The sequence below is a fragment of the Monodon monoceros genome, unplaced genomic scaffold, assembly GCF_005190385.1.
Source record: "Monodon monoceros isolate NGI ecotype Baffin Bay Population unplaced genomic scaffold, NGI_Narwhal_1 Super_Scaffold_16, whole genome shotgun sequence".
NCBI lineage: Eukaryota > Metazoa > Chordata > Mammalia > Artiodactyla > Monodontidae > Monodon > Monodon monoceros.
The window spans coordinates 76,085,992-76,108,343 of NW_021703772.1; the positions used below are offsets into that span (position 1 = coordinate 76,085,992).

At 36.2% G+C, this 22,352-nt stretch overlaps 1 protein-coding gene across 2 annotated transcripts in view; it reads right to left on the minus strand.

Annotated features, from left to right (window-relative positions):
• Positions 1-2,438: 2,438 nt before the first annotated feature.
• Positions 2,439-22,352, minus strand: part of GALNT13 (polypeptide N-acetylgalactosaminyltransferase 13) — a 557,255-nt gene continuing 537,341 nt past the window's right edge. The window contains exons 13-14 of one of the 2 annotated variants that reach the window (XM_029225788.1): positions 16,520-16,559; positions 2,729-2,810 (exon numbers count right to left, since the gene is read on the minus strand). In XM_029225788.1, the coding sequence (XP_029081621.1) occupies positions 16,533-16,559 (27 nt within the window). In that variant the 3' untranslated portion in view covers positions 2,729-2,810; positions 16,520-16,532. Of the gene's footprint in view, positions 2,811-16,519; positions 16,560-22,352 lie in introns of both variants that reach the window. The other variant, XM_029225787.1, reaches the window with a different exon arrangement.

Here is a 22,352-nt window from a genome sequence, read left to right on the forward strand (position 1 = left end):
ATGCATTGTGAATCCACTCATGATTTTAATTTTCTGTATTGAATACAGTATTTTTTTTTTTTTTTTTTTTTTTTTTTTTTTTGCGGGAAGCGGGCCTCTCACTGTTGTGGCCTCTCCCGTTGTGGAGCACAGGCTCCGGACACACAGGCTCAGTGGCCATGGCTCACAGGCCTAGCCGCTCCGCGGCATGTGGGATCTTCCTGGACCGGGGCACGAACCCGTGTCCCCTGCATCGGCAGGCAGACTCTCAACCACTGTGCCACCAGGGAAGCCCTGAATACAGCATTTTTGAAAAGAAAATTTAATTAGTCATTAGTTTTGGGTGGTTTGTAATATTTAGTATTATTTTTTTTTGTTTGTTGGACACTAACAGCATTTGCTGAAACCATATGAGGATTCTTTGAAAATTCTTCTCTGGCATTCAAGCTCAGGCAGTTTTCGTATTTCCTGTATTTTTGCTATGACCATAATGAACTTTCAGATACTTAAAATGCTTCCAAAATGTGTCAAATTCAGTTTCAGTGGAGTAGCTATATTTTTAAAAACTTGTCATTGACTCTTCACTAGATAACATATGCATTTTGATTGACGAATCCATAATAAGTGAAACAGATTGTATAAAAGAGTTCTTGAGTGTTTAAGCTTTTTAAATTTAAGGAAGAATGCCTTGCAGGGACATTTTGTCATATTTTAGTCAGGACAAGAGGAAAAGAGGGAAGAAGAGAGTTAAAATGGAAACTGATTGTCAAGTCAGACCTCAGTTGACTTGTGAGGCCACTGTCAGTTTAAGGCAGTGGTTTACTAGCTCTTAGGAGTCACAGCTTCCTTAGAAATTTACTGTAAGCAATGGATTCTCTCGTCAGAAAAAAATGCCCTGACATTAAAATTTTGTTTGTAATTTTAAATTTAAATAAATTTAAAACATCAGCACAAATTTCACGGATAGATTTTTCTTCTTCCTTTTCATGTCTTCTGCTCAAGTACTTTGAATGCAAAGGGTTTTAAAGATGGAAAAAAATTCAGGTATCCTCAGAGACTTTGAGGTGAGGGATGTCTACACTTTAAGAAGTAAACCTGAAATGCTCCATGTAGTGTAATTCTTCCTTAGAGTTATACCAGTTTAAAGCCATAAAAGGAAGGAATGCTAGCTGAGAAAATCGTACAGGATATTACTAGCTTTTACAAAATGAGCTCTGTGTGTGTGTGAGAGAGTGAGGAGAGAGAGAGAGATTGCCTGTAGCCAACCTGATCAAACTGATTAATATTTTCTATTAGAGCTTTTAAAGAAAGGATGAGAGCCAACGATATGACATTCTCTACTCTAAGAGGTCACGTCTTGCATTCCCCCACCACCCCCTCCCTAAAATTTCTCTTAGCTGCTGAGTGCATTTACAATGAATAAAATACATATGTAGAGCAAGTTTATGGGCATTTTAAATGGTGTCACAGATTTTTCTTTTTTTTCATGTTTTCTACTTACGTATTTTGAATACAAAGTGTTTTAAGATGGAAAAAGAACATGTGAAGGTAGCCTAATTATGACTGTGTTCCTTGAGTCATAATTTATGGCAAATGATTCTAGCATTTCAGTTAAAATAAAAGTTTAATGGATATATACTGAGTTCATTCCCCCAGTGATGAAAACTTTAGATATTCTGGCATAGCAATGAAATTCTGATAGTAATGCATTATTTTATTTAAATATAAAAATAAAGTAGTCACAGTGACTTAACTAAAATCCTAAATGCCAAAGAATTAAAAATTAGGGCTAATACTCTACCCTTCACCTACAATTCTGTGTAGCCTAAGTGACAAGTCCCAGTCTCTAGAGTGAAGAGAAAAACAACTGTGGAGTTTATGAGACAAAGTGGTTAAAAATTGAGTTTCCCACATCAATTCTAGGACCAAGCTGATTGTTACACTCAGCCTGTGTTAGAAGTGATTGCAACCCAAACAGAATATCTTTTTAAAATGTTTCAATTGTTGTTTTTTAGCTTCATTTTGCTCCCCTCAATGACTAGCTAGTTTCTTCTGATTTCATGTACTTTAAATTGAATTTTCAAATTCTCCTCCACTTTTTTGTTTAAATGTGATGTTTTTTAAGAACTCTATGAGATGTCAATATCCAATTTAAGTTTTTTCCTGGTACAAAATTTGGAACTGATTTTTGAGCAACAAATTCATTGCTTAGAAGTAATTCAATGTAATGGCCTTGCTGTTGACATAGAAATTCAACATGTTTCCATGAAGGTCCAGTAGAAACAGAGTTTATAAAACAATTTATAACATTTCATAATGAAGTTATTTTATAAGGCATTTACATTGTCCCTTTTTCCACATTATAAGAAAAAAATAAAAATAGCCCCCCCAAACTAATCCTGTGACATGATAGCAATAATTTTTTTTTAAAAAGGAAACACAGTTTGTTTTTCAAGTTCTGATGTTTAATAACAGTTTGCTGTTATTTATTCTGTCTATGTGCTTTTTAATCAGATACAAATTTTAGTAGGGAAATAAGCAAACATTCCTAAAAATGAATTATAAACAACTGTTTTAGAATACTAAAAGGATTTTAAAACTTTCAATTCAACAAAGTTAATATTTTTTCCTAATTGAAATAATGGAAAAGCATAAGTGTAGACACTTTCATGGCTTAGGGGAAATGGTCTTCATGCCCCCAGAGTCATGTTCCTTAGCAGCCATTGTTGAGATCTGCTTCCACTACAGTCCTGCATGGTAGGCACCATTTTATCTTCTTCAGAAGGTTCATCTAGACATTGATTACTGTTAACATGTCTCAAGGTGAGTCTCTGTAAAAGATAACCAATAATCAGTGCAACATATTTTATCTTAAACTTCACTAGCACATCAGATTAAATCTGCTCTTTAAAAAGTCCTTTTTTTTTTTTTTTTTTTTTTGGTATAAACATTGCGATGTGTTTGTAAGAGGAACTGTGCACAGGTGGCTCTGAATTAATTATTATACAACTTTCACTGTTATGGTTTTATCATTGTCTAATGCACCTTTGTTTGCAGATGGTTAAAGAAATTGGCCGACATTTATCATGCGTTGCCAAGAATTCAGGCTCCTTTGCAAAAAGCCCATTTGTGAGTTTCGAGTTCAGTTGAGGAGTGCAAATATTAACAAGCTTTTACAGAATCTTAGTTTTCTTGGGCATGTTACTTAGTAACCATTTGGCAAATATGAAAAGAGATGTCACAGCTGTGACCCAGATGAACAAAACTGCTGGAGATGTTCCCTTTTCAAAATACTATACAAGCCATAGTATCTGTGACTGTGAGACATTCATTGTAGAAGAGTAATTACCATAGCAACAAAGATCTATCTTACTTGATGGTGTGCTCACCATATTTAGTTTGCATTTTTAAGGATCTTAAAAAATACCAGCATCAAATAAAAACAGATGTGATGGACGTATTTTTAAAATATTATACCTATATATATTTTCATAACAGTATTAATAAGCATCCTCTCAGTACCCAAATGCTGAAATGTAATTCCAATAATTGCACCAGGTTAACCAGTCTTCTCTTTTGAGTTCACATTTACATTTTGAAGTCATATTTTTGGACTTTTCAGATATATATTTTAAGTCCACATGGTTTTATATACTAACTTATGCACTAATTGTATACATTATCATATACAGTTCTGCTTAGTTTCATGGGCAATGCCTAGAACCATACTACACGAAAAACTCCCCAGCCAGAAGAGACGTGTTTGAATATGGGAGGTGATTTGGAGATATATCTTGAAAAAAGTATCCATATATTATACTCTTGTTGCAAATTACCAAAATTAAAGGTAGACAAATACTTTTTTTTGGGGGGGGTGGGCTCTTGATATTATATTGAAAGTCAGAAGATAAAAAATGCAGGGGGTATGCAAAAAAATGGTGGTGAAACACTGCCTAGACACTTATAATTTGTTTTGGATTAGGACTACAAACACCCCGAACTGCGCTGTCCTGAGAAAAGATAGAATGGAAAATAGGCTTGTGGTAAAGGATGCTTAATAGACAACAAACAGGAAATTAAAAGAGCAAGACTATTAGATGTGAAGAAGATTTGAAGATTTAGGCCTTTGTTGTTGCTCTTTTCAATACATGGAATCAAGCCATTTATACTGAAAAATGGACAAAAGAAGAAATGGCCAAAGATAGGCAAGAAGATAGTTGATTTATGCTTATGATGCCAGAAATTATTTTGTTCATTTATGAACCAAAAGCCAACTTGGAAAAAGATACAAAAGAAAACAAGCTTTTTTTTCTAGAAAGTTCTAGTTAAAAAATCAGAGTGTTCATTTTTGTTACGTACCTGAGGTCCTTTGTGTATATATGTCCTTTTCCAAAAAAGCCACTTACCCTTGTTTGCTTCTATTAGATCCTTTTAAAAAACACGTATATGACTTTAAGGATTAGATAGAATATGTGTTGTCAATTACATATGTGATAGTTTCTAAAATATTAGTAAGTATTCTTTCTAAAAAATGCATAAATATTTTCTTTGAAGGAATTCATTAGTAGTCAAAAGCCACTGCTGTTAAGATAACCAACCAAGGAAAATACTCTCCTTTTCAGTGTAGTGGAGTAGAAAGATCAGACATTTTAGGGTTAGATAGCCATAAGTGTGAATTTCTTCTTCCCAAGTTACTAGCCATGAAAATTTGGGCAAGCTACCAAATCATTCTGAGGACATACTTTGTCAGATGCTTAATTGTACTTACTAATATGTAAAAATGCTCTTTCCCTTACTGCTTAAAAAATTTGACCTTTAGTCAGCTATCTGTGATCACTTGCAACCTAAGGGTAAAATTGTTAACTATGTTTATAGGCATCAATGACTTACAGTAAAAATGACCTCTGATTGATTAACTGCATCTGCATCTGATAAACTGCATTATAATACCAGATAGGAAGGCAAATAGTGGGCCTCTTTAAGTGCAAAAGACTTGTAATTTTGTGAGACTAAATAGTTAAATCTGAGATGACCACTTGGTGGGCATTGCACCTACCAGGTATGGTTTCTTGGAAAACAAACTAAGATAATATATGCAAATTGCCTTGTGCAAAAGGTCCGGACTTTTTCAGCTTTTCAATGTATGTTTGGAACGCCCTGTCTCAAATGTAAGTCTAATCTAAACAACATCCCTCTTCCCCCTCCTCTCCATACTTCCATTCTCAGCCTTGTCACAAGTATCCCAAGCTCAACTGTGTCCTCTACTAACAACCTTTAACTGATTCATCTGAACCAGAATAACTCCCTAACTTCCCATGTGTTCTCATAGAAAGGTATTGGACAATATAATAGCTTTTATTTACGGGACAATAATCCCCTTAAGATCAAGAACTAGGACAGGTACTTATTGGACTTGAACTGAATAATAATTTATTTTACTGTCTACTGCGAAGATACTCACAAATCATACAAGTCAGAAAAGTACAATTTTTAAAAGCTTTTATTATTATAATTATGTCATTTAACCAGCCACAAAGAAATGCTCAGAAATAATTTACTTCATAAAGTTATTGAAAATTACATCTTAGTCTTCAATAATGCATTTGCTTTAAGTTTCAGGTTAAAATAGTAAATTTTAGAAAGGATATGTTGTATCTGCACACAAAGTGTCTGAATAAAAATTAACAATTTAATAATTTCAGTGTTCCAAAAACAATTTTTGGGCTATGTTAGTTTTTTTTTTATTGGTTTTTTCAGCTCTGTTACAAAATCTATTGTCATATAGACATGGCTATAGTTAGAGCTAATATGTCATAATGTATTTCATCAGTTATACTTATGCATATGTATATTTGAAATAAAGAAAATACCTATTAATAATAAATAATACACAAATACCTATTAATAAATAATAGACAAACCTATTAATAATAGACAAACACCACTTAATATATACCTATTATACCTATTAATAGGAAAATACCTATTAATAATAGACAAACACCACTTAATATATGCAGCCTCCAAATTAATGAGCAGCTAAGAAGTAAAAGACAGAAAAATAACTCCACGGAGAAATAGCACATAAAGATTTTTTTAAACCACATTTTAAAGAAATAAGTTTAGATTTCAGTACCAAAACATAAGAAAAACACTAAAATAAATTTAATAAAGTCTGCAACACAAACCTCCAAAATTATTTGAGAAAGTAATCAGTAGAATTCTTAAAAATATTTCTAAAAATTTCCTTTCTTGTATAGTTTCTTAGATGCCATTTTTGTAAAGGGTTATGATTACATATTTCCACAGTGGGCTGTTGGGAGCCATCAGCTACTTTGCTTACTGAGAGACAGGACTGGGTGAGTATGTGAAGAAGAGTGTGGGTCTGTTTGACAAAGAAAATAATGAGTAATGACAAAATCTAGTACAAAGGCAGTAATAAATCAATCATTCTCAGCAACATACAATTTCTACTGGATAAGCACTGAAAGCACACGTCACAATAATTGCATCCATGGAGCTGTGAGCCACATCCCTTTAGCTGACTTTCATGTCAACTGTATTCAGTAGGAGTAACTGAAGATAAGACTGAGAATACAGAGAAGAGCCTGAGACCAAATGATGAAACATTTGGGGCAAAAGTTTATTTTGGATAGAAAAGGTTATATTCTTAGTGTTCATTCCAGCAATAAAATGCTCTTAGCATTAAATGAGTTATTTTGTGAGTGCATATTCAAAACCGTTGATTAGTCCAGTGAGTTTTCGATTATGGTCTTTGGCTCCCTCATTTCTTTGCCCTAAACTTGAGTGGATGCCAGGGAAGAATCTAGGGGATAATTTAGCTTTAGGGCTTGGCTTTACTTTGTACAATGTGGTACTCAAGTTATTTCCACTGTGTTTTCACAGGGCTAACCTGGTGGCATTAAAAGTGTTCCACATATGCATTGGTGCATTCATCTAAATGTCAATTAGAAAGTTAATGAAGGGAGGAAAAAGAAAATGATTAACTCCATTTGGGCTCTTAATTTGACATAATTCTCCTAATTAATTTGTAATTAATTTGTCTGTTTCTTGTTTTCCATCTATTTCCTCCACAGGAACATAAGCTCCAGGAATGCCAGGGACCATGACTATCTACATCATGAAGTCCAGTGCCTGCTCACATGAGGTACTCTATAAGTTTGTTGATTGAAATATTTAGTGGAAGACCAATGCAGAAAATAAATTCTGATAAAATTAAACTATATCTCTTGGGCAGCTTACTGGATACAAATCATTGGATTTTTCCATTTCAAGGACTTACTTTCTACAGTCAAATGGTAGATAAATGATTTACAAAGATAGGAAAGGTAACATTATCATATATAATAAATTTTATTTGTGAAATGATACTGTTCACCATATAGTTGATTTGTTAAGGAGACTAGTTTTGGGGGCTTTTTATGAAATCAAGCTTGCCTTTCCTATCTATACTGTTTTAAATTTCTGGGTTTGATAATCCTCTACCCTTAGTGATTTTTGCAATGAACATTTTTTTGGTAAATGTCATGTTAACATCAAAGACCACAGTGTTAGTATGAATTTCATGTGTTATTAAAAAGAAAAATGAATTATAAAGTTTTCCTTGGTTTAAAACAAAAACTTGATTTTACTTATACTCAGGAAATGTACCTCCAGAATATGAATACAATATAAACTTTTCCATAAAAAATATATTTGTTGAAAAAAATATATATTTGTAATAGTTTTCCCCAAAATGTTTATCACATGAATGACAATGAAACAAACTCAAAGAAATTTCACTCTAGGTATTTCTGAAAAACCATAAACCAGAAGAAATTAGAAATCTGAAACAACCCCTTTGAGATAAAAAATTATTTTTCATTTTTAAAAACCCACAAAAACATTCAGTGCTTTCATTTGTTTGGGAAAAAAAAAAGTATAGTTTTTTTTTTTTCCTGAGTATTTTGTTTAGAAGAGATACCAATTATTAATATTTTATTGGTTTTCTAGTAATTTTAATCCCTTATGCAAATTTATGTAATTGAGCTCATCTAGTTAAATAGACTTCACTTTATATTGTGGGCATCATTCTTATAATTAAATATTTTAAAAACCTAAAAAATAATTTCTACAAAGGAGACTTGCCAAAAATCATTTAACTTTTCCATTGGGGTTGGGGGATAGCCAATTTGGAGCTACTATAAATAATGCTGTGATAAACATCTCTGAACATCTCTCTCCACATCTATAATCATTTCTTTAATGATTCTTAGACGTGAAATCACAAGATCAAAAGGTATGAACATTTTAATACATATTAGTAAATTTTTAAAAAATCTGTAATTATTTTGCAATAATAGCAACAGCAGTTTTCTTGTGATTACTCTATTCCAGAATACTGTATTTGTCAGTTTCACTGCATCTGCATCAGTATTGTGTGTTGCCACTATAAACATTTCTTGACATATGGACAGGATAAATAAAGAAATAGATAAAAGAACACATATGAAATGACTTTTTTTTTTTACAGTTATTTAATGGCTTTTTAGTTATTTAAATACCTTTTTTTTCATTTTCATTGGTTAATTTATGTATCTCCTATGCTGTGTTCAAGACCTTGGATATTTTTATATTGGATATTGGATTTTTTTATAGTGGATATTTATATATATATATAAAAATGTAAATAAATATATTGTATATTTATATTTTTTCTTTTAAATGCTCTTTTTTAAGCATACCAGCCCTTTGTCATATTTGTTACAAATGCCTCTCGCAACTGTAGGAAACTGTCATATTAACTCAGTTTTGAAGGCAATGTGACATACAGGCTGACATGCAGCATACTGCCAAATATCATTTCCTATAGCATTTTTTAAAATATTGACTAGAAAACAGGATAATATGAACCCTATGCTGGTATTGGTTTCTCTTTATAACATAGCATTACTTAATTGTTCTCTGTTGAAATATAAAGCGTTAGTATTTCCTGGGATTTTACAAAATTTCAATCATACTATTTTAAGACGCATAAGAGAAAAGTTAATGCTTCCTGCCTTTAAACATATTTTTGCTATCTGAAACAAGATGTGTCATGGAGTATCTCTAAATCTACCCTTTTTTTTTTTTTTTGGCAGTACGTGGGCCTCTCACTGTTGTGGCCTCTCCCGTTGCAGAGCACAGGCTCCGGACGCGCAGGCTCAGCGGCCATGGCTCCCAGCCACTCCACGGCATGTGGGATCTTCCTAGACCGGGGCACGGACCCATGTCCCCTGCATCGGCAGGCGGACTCTCAACCACTGTGCCACCAGGGAAGCCCTAAATCTACCCTTTTAAAGATACAATTACTACTGAAAGCCAACTGGAATTAGGCTAGGGAAAGAATTTTGGTGACTAAATAAGAATCATAAAATTTTAAAATTAGGTCATACCTTTGGGTAAAAAAGCACGAAGTAAAAAAATTGATATTTTAATGAACAGATAGAAGTGACTGTATGGTTGATTGAAGAACCAGTCATACAGGTCTCAGTTTAAAAGATGCCATATGAAAAGTTTAAAATGAAACTTGGTCAATTTTATTACATATAATCATAAGAATGAATTTGGACTGTTATAGGTATTTAATAGCAAAAACAGGATTTCCCCTATTGATCAAGTACAGAATAACAATTATTTAAATAGTAATATAATAAAGTTCTTATTTAAAATTTTAAGTATGATCGTCTGACAAGGTGATCTGTGCACTTGTTAGAATAGAATATGAGTATTAAAAATAATAAGTGTACAGGTGTAGGTATTTAACAAACAAGAACTAAAAGCGTAATACTAAACTACTGAAATTCCTATTTACTAATTGTTTCTACATAAGAAATCACAGCTCTGGGTCAGTGGGACTATGGAAATATAATACTTGTCTGATATACACAGCCTTCAAAAGGTAAATCAAGCCACTATTTTTGTTAGGAATCCTACTCAGGGAAATGGCTGGGTTGGCAATTATAGATGACTTACCTTGAAATTATATTCCCATTTACCTGCTTTCTGATAAAGTGAAATAAAAGAGGAGGTATTAAGTAAAATCTAAATACAAGCTTCTGTGTTTCAGTAAATATAAATCCCATATATTTTACCTACTGAAAAAAAATTCCTGATATTGTGTCTCTGAGAAACATTTGACACAGATGGATATCAAATTCATAACAAGCATTTTCTCAGTCAACTTGCTCAGTCACATGAAAAACAAGACTTATTTTTAGCATCATATTTTGCTTCCTTTTTTTTCTTTGTTGCATAGTGTTTGTTGAGCATAAGTGTTCTGTTCTAAAATTAGATTCTCACACTGTATGTAGCCGCCTGAATGTTCAAAAAGAAATGTGATTATGTGCACTTATTGCAGGAAAATACAGATTTCAAATGGATTGGAACCCAATTGCAATGAAATAGAATAATATAAGACAATTTGAATACAAGAGAATGGATGGATGGCAGACGTTTATAACAGTAATCTTTAAAATATTTCAGTGAGATGAAATATAGGTTGTTTTTCCTTTTGTTTTAACTTTGTGGCAATGGGCTTTCACAGCACCAAAGTGTTCAAGGAATTTTTTCAAGAGATTCTAGACCAGGTGGGGATTTTCCAGTTTTGCTAATGATGCTCAGGTTGCCCCCAAAATGAACATATTTGGCCAGGTATAAAGTGATACTGAATTAAATGCATGGTTGTATTGTTTAAGAAATACTTAGTTAGGAAAGTGGGAAACTCCATATTTCAAATCAGAATTGGCCAAAGACATGTATTTATTACCAACAAGTTCTTAGTTTCATTCAAATGAAAGGTGAAACAATTAGAGATTAATTAATTATATTATGAATACATGTGGCTAAAATTCGTAAGCAATCAGACCATACTGACAAAGTAGTTTTATGACTGCCTGTTTATCTAAATAGACAAAATTTATTGCAGTACATCTTTCCAGTTATTAAGGAAAGGAGAAATTCTGTGTGAATACAATTTGGTACCACAAATAATTGATAATATTTAACCATTTCTTTCATTTGTAATACTGTACATTTAACTTATCAAATTGAGATAGGCTGGGACCTGGGACCCTTTGCTGCAGTGCTGCAGTGCTTGCACCTGGACAAACATCTGAGCTACAAATTACAAAGAAACTATATAGGACTAAAAAAACTGCATGCACAGGTGGGGCAAATTATGGACAAAAAGATACAAAAAGACCAAAAAAACCCCCAACTGCCACTTCTGAAGAGCAGGGAGCAAAAGCAGGGTACTGTGCATGCCCCCTGTGCACAACACCACCAAAGGGGTGGGAAAAACACCTAAGCCACCCCTCTGGCCCAACCCCTGAACACACCCCTACCCTCACCCCATGTAAGGAACAAGCTCACACCCCCCATCCCCCACCTTGGGGGAGCGAGCAAGGGAACCTTTTCACTCCTGTGGCCTTTCCAAGGTGGGGGGTGGCACGAGCTGGTGTGTGCAGGGGGCATGGGCAGTACCCTGTCTTTGCTCCCGGCTCTTTAGAAGTGGCAGTTGGGTTTTTTGGTCTTTTTGTATTTTTTTGTCCATAATTTGCCCCAGCTGCGCATGCACACAGTTATTTTTAGTCCCTTTTAGTTTCTTTGTAATTTGTAGCTTGAGGAGACATTTGTCCAGGTGCAAGCATTGCAGCACTGCAGCAAAGGGTCCCAGGTCCCGCCTGTCTAAAGATCATCAATCATCATTTGAAAGCATCCAATTATATTTAGTTTTTCAATGACCTCAGGAAGTAGGGTAGTGTAGTGGAAAGATTGCTGGAATTAGTGCCAGAAACCTGGGCTGTGCAGATGTAGACAAGGAATTTAAACACACTAATCACTACTTGATTGATATGAAAAATACAAATAATAATATCTTACAGAACTGTTGTAAGAATTGCATGAGAAAACAGATAGAATTAAAGACATTCAGTAAACTTTATTTCCTTCTCTTTTCTCCCCCCACTCACTTAAGAAGTAAACAAACCAAAGCAGCTGGATAGATTCCATGTTTTGAGGCTTTATGATACCATTAGGGGAACCACTGACTGAAACTGCACCCTGGCCAGGCCCCATAGTAACTACTTGCATGAGTTATCTTAACAGCAGGAGGTCCTGGTAAGGAACATGGAACTAACAAGCCACCACCAACCGGAAGAATTCAGGAAAGGTCAAATGGAGACAGGAGACACCAGTCCATATGTCCTTCCAGAATCCTTCTCGCTGGAATCCATCTTGGCTGAGTGATGCGCATACCACTCTGAGTCAGAATGTTTGGCCAGAGACAACCAGAAACTAATCCCATCACTGTAAAATCTGGGACTGTGCGCCACCTGGCAGAGCAGTCCTCCTGGATTCCCTTACCCTCCTGCTCTCCACCCAGGTGCCCCTTCTCAGTAAAGTCTCTTGCTTTGTCAGCACATGTGTCTCCTCGGACAATTCATTTCCGAGTGTTAGACGAGAACCCACTCTCGGGCCCTGGAAGGGGTCCCCCTTCCTGCAACAAATGGCGATTTTGGTGGGACCTCTTCTTTGCTATGACTGACATCTTGACCACTCAGGGTATGCGGGGACCAGCTCACCTGCCGAGGGACCAGACCCAGTGGCTGCAACCGGGACCCTTTTTCCCATGGTCTCCTGACGCGGATGGCTGGCCAGAGTGCCCCAACTGGGTAAGGAACAAGAGATTGTATTGACCTCTTTCCCCTTCCCTCTCTTTCCTCTTTTCAACCCCTCCTATCCTACCCTTTTTTCTTCTGTCCTGATCCTGTACGTAGGAGTCGGCTTGAAGGGCCTCAGCCTGAACTGAGGGTCGGAGCCTGATCACCTCTGGTGGGCAGAGAACTCGAATTCTGGTTCTGGTCTGGTCTCTTGTTTCTGGTAGGGTTGAGTTCCCGTCCTCCCTTCCTAGAAGCCCAGGGAAAGGTCCCATGACACCTGGGTGTCTGCAGGCGGCAGGAGACATCCATAAGGCCACCCCTTTTGTCCCCCTTCCTTCCTCTCTTCCTTCAACCTGGCCTCCTTTCCTTCCTTTGAGATTTTTGAAGACCTGAGATATTTCCATTTACTCTGTTAGTACTCGGATCTGAAGTTCTGTGTCTCTATAGGAGGTTTTCTGAGAGACTGCAATCTTGTACTTAAGCAAGTGTGTGATTAGGATGGCCAGGCCTGTGTGTGTTTAATACTTTGTGTTCTGTGTTGTGATTTGTGATGGCCATTCTGCCTTGTGAAATGGGAATATGTGTGGCCACCATATTGTTTAGACTCCAGAGAAAGTTGGTTTAGGTAAAACTCTTGAAAACTGGTTTTTTATGCATATACAGTTAGTAAAAGCAAGCTTGATCAAACGTCTTTTCAGAATTTTGACCCTAAGGGAACAAGTCCTACTAGGAGAACATGATTTTTCTCTCCCTGTGCCTTGAGACCAGGGCTCTCAGGAACCCTTATCTAGACCATCTCTAACTCCTGCAACTAAGAGGAAAATGGGAAGAAGCCTTTAAAAATTTTACTTATTCCAACTGTTATTTATAAACTAGTGAATTTTATATTGTGATACCTGATTTATGACTAAGTTTAGAAAATGAAGCTAAATCTTTCATTGTGTCTGTCTGGATATTTGTATGTCTCAGTATGTGTCTTTGTCTTTGGATAATATTGCTGAGGTTAATTTGTAAATGAGCTCTGTCCAGCTGACTTAAAGAAAAGTAAATGAATTTCGGGTTCACGTGAACTGGGAAATATTCAGTATTAAATTAATATCTGGTATTAATGTATAAGTTTGTCAATCTAATTGATATAGACATGTCTTTAGAGTTATCTACATTAAGTGTAATACTTTTATTGCACCTAGGTTTAATATAAGCTAAATAAAATCTTGTTATATCTGTTACAAAATTGTCAGCAAAAAACAAAACAAAACAAAATTCAATGTAAAGAAACTTTTAAGGAAAGAAAATGTAAATGAGATAAGAGCTTTTAGATAAACTCTATTAAGAATAATTATGCTTTAGGAATGTCTGTCTAAAATAGTCTCTCCAGATTCTGGTAACTTGAAATTGTAGAGTTGTGCTAAATTAAGTGATGGAAGGTTATTGAATAGCTAGGTCATTCCCAAATAAGATACCGAAACATTAATTACTGAACATTGGCTTCCTTTTGCAGAGAAACAAAAGGTATTTAGGACTGTTAATAAATATGTTTGGTGCCACACTGAGATATTTTCTATAAGAAAGCACATTTTTTGGGCTTCCCTGGTGGCGCAGAGGTTGGGAGTCCGCCTGCCGATGCAGGGAACATGGGTTCGTGCCCCAGTCCGGGAAGATCCCACATGCCGCGGAGCGGCTGGGCCCGTGAGCCATGGTCACTGAGCCTGCGCGTCCGGAGCCTGTGCTCTGCAACGGGAGAGGCCGCAACAATGAGAGGCCCGCGTGCCACCAAAAAAAAACACAAAAAACAAAAAACACATTTTTCAAGAAATTATTTGGGTTTATGTTTACCAATCTACAGAGTGCTGATATAAAGGACAGTCCATGGTTGCTTAAAGAAAGTAGGGTGTGTGTTTTCAGTAAAAAAGGTATGAGGCATGGAATTGCATTTTATTAAGGGAAAAGGAAGTAGGTCTGACTTACAGGTGGCTGTTTCTGAATGGAAAAATAAAGTGATGGATACAGAAAGTGATAAAAAGTTTTGTGGAAAGTGGGCCCCAAGAAAAGAATTTTGTGCATGGTCAGGACTGACTGAGTTTAAAATAAATTTGATTGAGTAAATGAATTTTAAAAGTAAGCTGGTGCAAAACTTGAATTTGCCTTTTCTCTCTGTTAAGAGGACAAGTTTTCTTAAAATGTTGAACTGCCCTTGATAACAGATTTTAAGTTTCTTTACCTTTTGAGTGATCTGTTCTGTATTTGCCTTTGAAATCTTTTATTGTTACTTTGGCTAAGTGAATAACTATTGTTTCACAGTGACCTGTGATATTATCTGACTGTTTTAAACCCTCTTGAATTTTTTTGACAAAAGTTCCTAAATCCAATTCTAATGAAGTCCTTTTGACCTCTAGCTAACTTTGGGATGCTTCAAAGGGCCCCTGAAACATCCCAAAGAGAGAAGTAAACTAATTAGTTTCATTTGGTACGTTAAATTACATGGGAACTTAATCTTCTTAGGTTATATTGTGTGGTACATGTTACTAATATAGATATAGAGATTATATGGAATTCCTAAAAATCTGATATGTCCTGGTAAAATGTTATCAGTCATAATTCTAGTTATTATCTGAAAGTATATGTCACAGCAGTAACCAAGTTACTTTGTCAGTTGCATTGTAAACAGATTTAAACGTACCTCCTGAAGTCTTGTCATTATAGACAGATATGTTTTCATTCTGATGCCTTTGCAAAAATGCTTCCTCTTCAAGAAGATTTATAGAAAGGACTTTTGGATAAATACAAGTTTCTGACTTTCAGACCATAATGCTGAACTGGGTAAGAAATCGAAGAATTCTAATGGGAAACCTGATGGCTTCTAAAGCTGTTAACAAAAAGGATTAGTTACACAGGACTGAGTGAACTGGTGAATATGGTTGTAATTTTCATGGTTTCTATCTGAAAAATTACTGGTTTAAATCTGTGTTTTCCAGGTATAAGGAAAACCTTCCCCTTACACTAATTATGACTTACAGTAATTTGGTAAATTATACCTTTGTAAGCAGAATTGAAACATTTATCTTTTCTCTCTATCTGCTCCTTCAAGAGTGAAAGCCCTTAGGTTCCCAGCAGCTTTATCAGATAAATTAGGAAGGCTACCTCAATAACAGGTACAGAAATCTCAAGGTATTTTGGGGACCTTGAAAAGGAAGGCATTCACCTAGATCTGTTAGGCAAAATCTGAGATAAGCCCTTGGCGTGACTTTCCTAGCCCTGAGAGGACTTTTAAAAGTTCAGTCTGAGACTCCTTATAAAAGTTTTAGCAAGCAAAAAACCCATATGATCAATTACAGTTATATAAATCATTAGGCCAAGTTTATTGAGACCAAACTTATTTTGCAAACAGACTAGTCTTAATTTGATTATATTTGGTAAAAACGAGGGTAATTTTAGAGAGAAAAAGATTATGTTTCAGTGAATATTAAATTCCAGTTTTGTTAATGGCGGTCTGTTATTTACTAAGACTCACCTCCCAGATAGTTCCTTGCTGTTAGGTTATATTAATGTAAAGTTTAATTGAATGACACTCTAAGTTTGTTTCTGAAGCTTATCTCAGTAATCTATCTTTGGATGAAGATCAGATGCCCCACAACTAGCAACCAGGGGATTATGCATGCTGGAAAAGGCATAATTGAAAGGACTATCTCCAACATGGACGGAAGGGCCCTTATCAGGTACTCTTAACTAGCTCATGCACAGTGAAACTGAAGGGAATTGACTCTTGGATTAATTTCCACTTACAAAGGGCCCCTGCACCGGACTGGTCTATAGAGAGGACTGCTGACCCTCAAACTCACCTTAGAACAATGCTCAAACAGAGGAGAAACTACATTCCTCCTAGGATGAGAAAAAGACAATATCAGAAATAGACAGCTAGCCCAAGATCCTGGACCTGACTTGTATGATCATTTATAATGTTTTCTTGATTCTTGGACCTTTGCATATGAATCAGTTGCCTTTCTATCATAGGCATGATCCTATGCTAGTTTGAAAAATCAATCCAGTTGTTGGGCTTGTGGCCAGTTAACCTGTGTCTAGTACTTCTGGGTTACCTTGGTGGATTTCTCCACTCCAGGGCTCTAATTGGTTAGCTGTGAGGAAATTTACTTTCAAAAAAAAATTATAGTCATATTCAGGTTACTATTGATATTACTAGATGGAATCCCCTCACCTGGTCAGTTAATAATGCCTGCTCTGACCCTGGCCATAAATACGAGTTTTCTTCTATTACTCAAGCTCAATCAGAGCAACAAGCAAAGTTTCAGCCAAGGAATAAAATCTCCCACAATTATGGGACGGATTTAAGTAGGTAACACCAGGCTATGGTAATTTAAGGTAAAAAGCTCCTCTCTGTTGGGAACAAGTAAATCATACTAAGGATAATCAGTCTAGTAACACTAGGAAACTGCACTGGGTGCCTTATGGACAATGCCAATGTATAATTTCCCTTAAAGACAGGGATTGGTACAGAACAGACTAAGTCAGATGACCTGCGATATACTGGGCTTCACCTGATGGAAGTTCTTGACTTATATTCCTACTTATGACCTCACTAATCTGCCAGCTATATTGTTTTTTATATTGCCTGTTTTACAACATTTTTGTTTCTTGCTTTATCAAATGTGTGACTGAGCCTCTGATAAAATGATATGTAGTTCCATATGAGATCAATGATTATAATAGCGCAACTCTAGATACGGGATGAAGCAACAAGAGGGAATATTTTTCTGTACTGTAAGAGGCTAGTAAGACAGGTGGCCCAGAGATTTTTGGCTACTGTTAATAAGACCTAGTCCAGTAATAGCACACTGAGTGGCCTATCAGCGAAATCTTCACCATACCTGGGAATGAGCATTCACAGCACCGTGGGACGAAATGGTCATGAAATGCCCCCCCAAACCATGGTCGAATTTACCAAATTTATGACCATGAAGGGGCCCTGCTGACTGGAAACTGGCACTTGCCATCTGCTTCTGCAAGGGTTAAGTCAGTGGCCACTGTGGCCACTGACCTTCAACACTCCCTGAAAGGAATTCAGGGTGGAGATCAGGAATGAGGCACTCTGTGCTCTGAGAAAAACTGACAGAACAGGCCTTTAGATAGTTAAATGCTTTCAGGAGATTTTATGAGCCCAAATTCTTATATCTTCCCATATCTAGAGAAATACTAACATCATTAACAGTGACATCTGCTTTATTAAGGATAGTATTACAATTAAAAGTCAAAATGGAGTAGCTGTGGTTCAGATATCCAATGAAATAACTAGGTGACACTATGGGTGTGATTTCAGACAAGTCCTTGTATTGCTAAGAACTTGAGTTTTCTGAGCTGTCTCAGAATTGGATGCTACCAGCCATCCTCAAAACAATGTCTGCTGGCAGCTGGTAACTTGCAACCTTACTTTTTAAAGGTCTCCTCTTGTAACTATTACATTTTAGACAATGGAATTGTTTTAGATCATACATTAACAAAAAGAGACATGTATGGTGACCAGTAGCACCTGTTATCTATGTGTTAACACCACATTAAAAGTTAAAACCTACTTAGATAAAACTAGACAACTGGCTACATGGCTACAAGTCTCTCCAAAGTGCCTGGTCCAGACTGGGTTTCAGGCTTATTCTCCTGAAAAGAAATGAGATTTATTTTGCCTATTAAAATTCCAGTTGTCACTCTTCCAACTACTTCTAATTTGGTCTGTTACACAAAAATGGCAGATCCAGGGGCTGAGATTTGAATCATACAAGACTCAGATCCAGGACTTGGAACTCAGAAATATTTCCAATTCAATGTCTGTTTTCCAAATTGAGGCAGGACTATGCCCCATTTTAGCAGGAAGTGGCCAGAGCTGTCATCACCCAGTTTCCTGAATTAAAACTGATAGGACTCTGTGGGGCTCTGGAATACAAATCCTTTCTGTGTCCCCTGTTTCTTGTTTATAGGATATAGACTTCATTCAGCCTCCCAGACCTTCCCTGAGCTCCAAAGGGCAGATTCAAACAGTTGTTAATCAGGGAAGGGAGGGGATGCAAAAACAGGGGAGGAGCCGTCAAATGGTGGTACAGCCTTGGGGCAGGGTCCTGGTTCCTCCTAAGGAGTATGCATAAGAACATCTTTGAGTTTTTCTGCAGGAACTAAGGCCCCCACCCAGGTAGAGAGGATGGTAATTTCAGGCTGAGCACAAGGTTCCTGGAGCCACCACCCTGTTACCTCACCACCAACCAATCAGAAGGAAGTCACACACCCTGCAGCTCTCACCCCAGATTTTGCCTTCCTTTTCTGGGCCTGGTGATGACCATCCTGTTAGACCTCCTGTTTGGCCCCTGTCTGTTTCATCTCCAACAGGATCCAAGAGTTTCAGGCTAAATTGTTACCACGAGGGTGAATGCTGGTTTTGGGCACAGAATACCTTGATTTAGATCAGGTGGAGAGAGACTTCTACTCTACTAGGCAGGACTATGCCTATTCTCAGCAGGAAGTAGTTACAGAAGAAAGAGACCTCTACCCCAATTCCCAAGAAGTATCTTGAGTATGAAGTCTCTCTGGGGGAGTTATTAGGGGAACCACTGACTGAAACCACCCACCCTGGCCAGGCCCAATAGTAACCACTTGTGTGAGTTATCTTAACAGTAGGAGGTCCTGGTAAGGAACATAGAACTAACAAGCTACCACCAACCGGAAGAATTCAGGAAAGGTCAAAAGGAGACAGGAGACACCAGTCCATATGTCCTTCCAGAATCCTTCTTGCTGTAATCCATCTTGGCTGAGCAATGCACTTGCCACCAGGAAGGACCCTGAGTCAGAATGATTGGCCAGAGACAACCCAGAAACTAATCCTATCACCATAAAACCCGAGACTGTGAGCCACATGGCAGAGCAGTCCTTCTGGGTTCCCTTACCCTCCTGCTCTCCACCCAGGTGCCCCTTCTCAGTAAAGTCTCTTGCTTTGTCAGCATGTGTGTCTCCTCAGACAATTCATTTCCGAGTGTTAGACGAGAGCCCACTCTCGGGCCCTGGAAGGGGTCCCCCTTCCTGTACCAATACTGTTTCAATTTTTCTCTGGATATTTAAACAGTTCTCCCATTTATGACTTGCTTTTTTAAGATTGAAAGGACTATGTGAGATAAGGTGTGGAATGTTTCAGTTGTTCACACTGTGAGATTCACAATTGTATTGATAACTAGCTTTCTTTGGTTACTTCATTAGGACCTAAATCCTGCCTCAGCCATGGGTGGTGTAATCTTTGTACTTTAGCTTCCTCCTAATAAAGGCTAAAAGGAGAGAATTGAAAGGTAAATTTCAGCTCTGTAATTCTGTGAACTCCTTATTCTGCTTTGAAAGTGCGCCACCTCAGAGGTTTCTCAAAGAAGAATTAATTGGCCCTTGATAGCCGTAGATAAAGAATTAAAAAAACAGCAAGTGCTATTTCTACTTTCCACTGGTTGTAATATGAAATTAGAGCTGCTTGGCAATTACTCCCCTTTCTCATCTCAGCACCTCTCACCCTTATGCTCCATTTCCCTCCTCTCTCTCTCCTGGAAGCCTTGTCATTTTCTAAAACATATTTATGCTTTTTCCTAACTTTGCAATATTTTTCAGTAGTGCATATAAAAAGACTAAGAAAGATAAGCAGATGTTTGGCCACTGTCTAGATTTGTCCTTCCTAAACTCTTAACATGTACATAAATGACCTGGGGATTTTGCTAAAATACAGACTCTGACTTAGTGTGTCTAGGGTGGTCTCAGATTCCTGATTTCCAACAAGTTCCTAGGTGATGGCACTAGTCCTAGAATTACACTTTGGGTAGCAGTTGTTGAGACTTTTGTAGACTTAAAGTGATCATAAACCTAAACTTAAAGAAAAGGTAATTATAAAAAATAATTATTGTATTTCAATTTCATTTAAAATATCATGTCTTTCTGCTGACCTATTCACAAATAAAATCAGTGTTTTCTTTCAAAGTTGAAATTTCCAGAAAGGCAGTGCATTATTTCTATAATCTATTCTCGTGTGTCTTCTCTACATTATGATTTCTACATTTTTTAATTTGGCAAAAAAATCTACATTATGATTTAAAATTTAGACAAGTTGTGAACATCACAATTCTGAAAACCTAAACATATAGGAGAGTAAATTAAACTTATATAATTATTAAGATGATTGGATTATTTAAAAATAAACATTTCTCAACATTTATGACATAAGCTTTATCGTGTGTGTTTTAGAAATAATGTTTACATGCCACAGAACATAACAGTGCTCTAAAATACTGCAACAGAATAACTACTAGTTATCCAAAATAGTAAATTTACAAAAAACTATATCTTAGCTGAAGCTAGCTATTTTTTTCCACTTTTCTTTCAAAATCCCCTAATATTCAGTAATCTTGCTACTGGCTGATAAAAATATAAACAAATATACGGAATTACCAAAAATAGTTATTTCAAATATGCAGGAATTTGAATTATGACTATAGAAGCTGTTGTCACTTAAAAATTATAGAAAAGTTTAAAGATTAGATGTGGTATTCTGAAATTCTGTTTCATCTTATAAAAAATATGTATACTCATTTCCCTTTCATTTTAATGTATACTAGATTTCTTTGTTTTTTAGCACAAGCCCAGTAAAGTCCTTCTTTCCTAGTGAAAACTAAAGAGCAACAACAGCAACAACAACAAAAGTTTTTATTTTAAAACTTGCATTGTTTCTCCTTTATTTGTACATTTTTCTGTACGTTTCCTCATTGAAGAGGTAGGGAGCTCAGGGTCCAGGATTACCCACACATATTATTGGAGGAAACAGCATCCATCCCCAGTCTTAACCTAAAGGATGGTGATGGATGATAACAGTTGAAGAGAAAACTTGGTGGTTAGAGAAGATGAACAACGTATTAGGAAGGCAAGAGTCTGAATAGAACAGACTGGTGCAATATAGGAAGGGTTCAGGGTGTTTGTCTTTAATAATGTCCCAGAAGAAAAATATTTGTTGTCTAAGGAGCTTGGTAATCTTGTATAAATTTTAGGGCCCAATTTTAACCCTACATAACTAGTTTCAGATCACATTAGAATTCAGTGTTTTCTTGATATTCCACTTAAGAAACTACATCTTGCAAATTAAATTGACATTCAAAAAGTGTTTAAAAAGATCTTGTTAAACTATCAGTAATACCAACAACTCTGAAGGTTGGTTTTTAAAATGTTACTCTTGCAGAGTATTATAGGCTTGCATCTGCATCTGTGAAATTCTTTTATCTCTGTTGTATTATTTATCTTGTAAGAGTAAAGTTTACTTATCTTTGAATAAGTCACCGACCATTTAATGATGTGGAAAATGTAGCAAAGATGACCAATTCATTTTGTTAAGCAAAGAGAACTGAAAGAAATGCAGCTGTTTCAATGCACCTTCCTTATGCAGAGGAAAATATTTCTTTCTTTATTAGCTCCATCTGATGGTCGATCTGGTTTTTACACACTGCCTGGCTATAAATTCCCAACAGTAATTTCATTGTTTTCTATCCCTCTCTTCTATCAGAAAAATGTGCTATATTGTGAAGATACTCCTTAGCTGATTATATATCTAATTAATTCATTGAACTCTGCAAAGTATTTACTAATGTAAAGAACACTAAT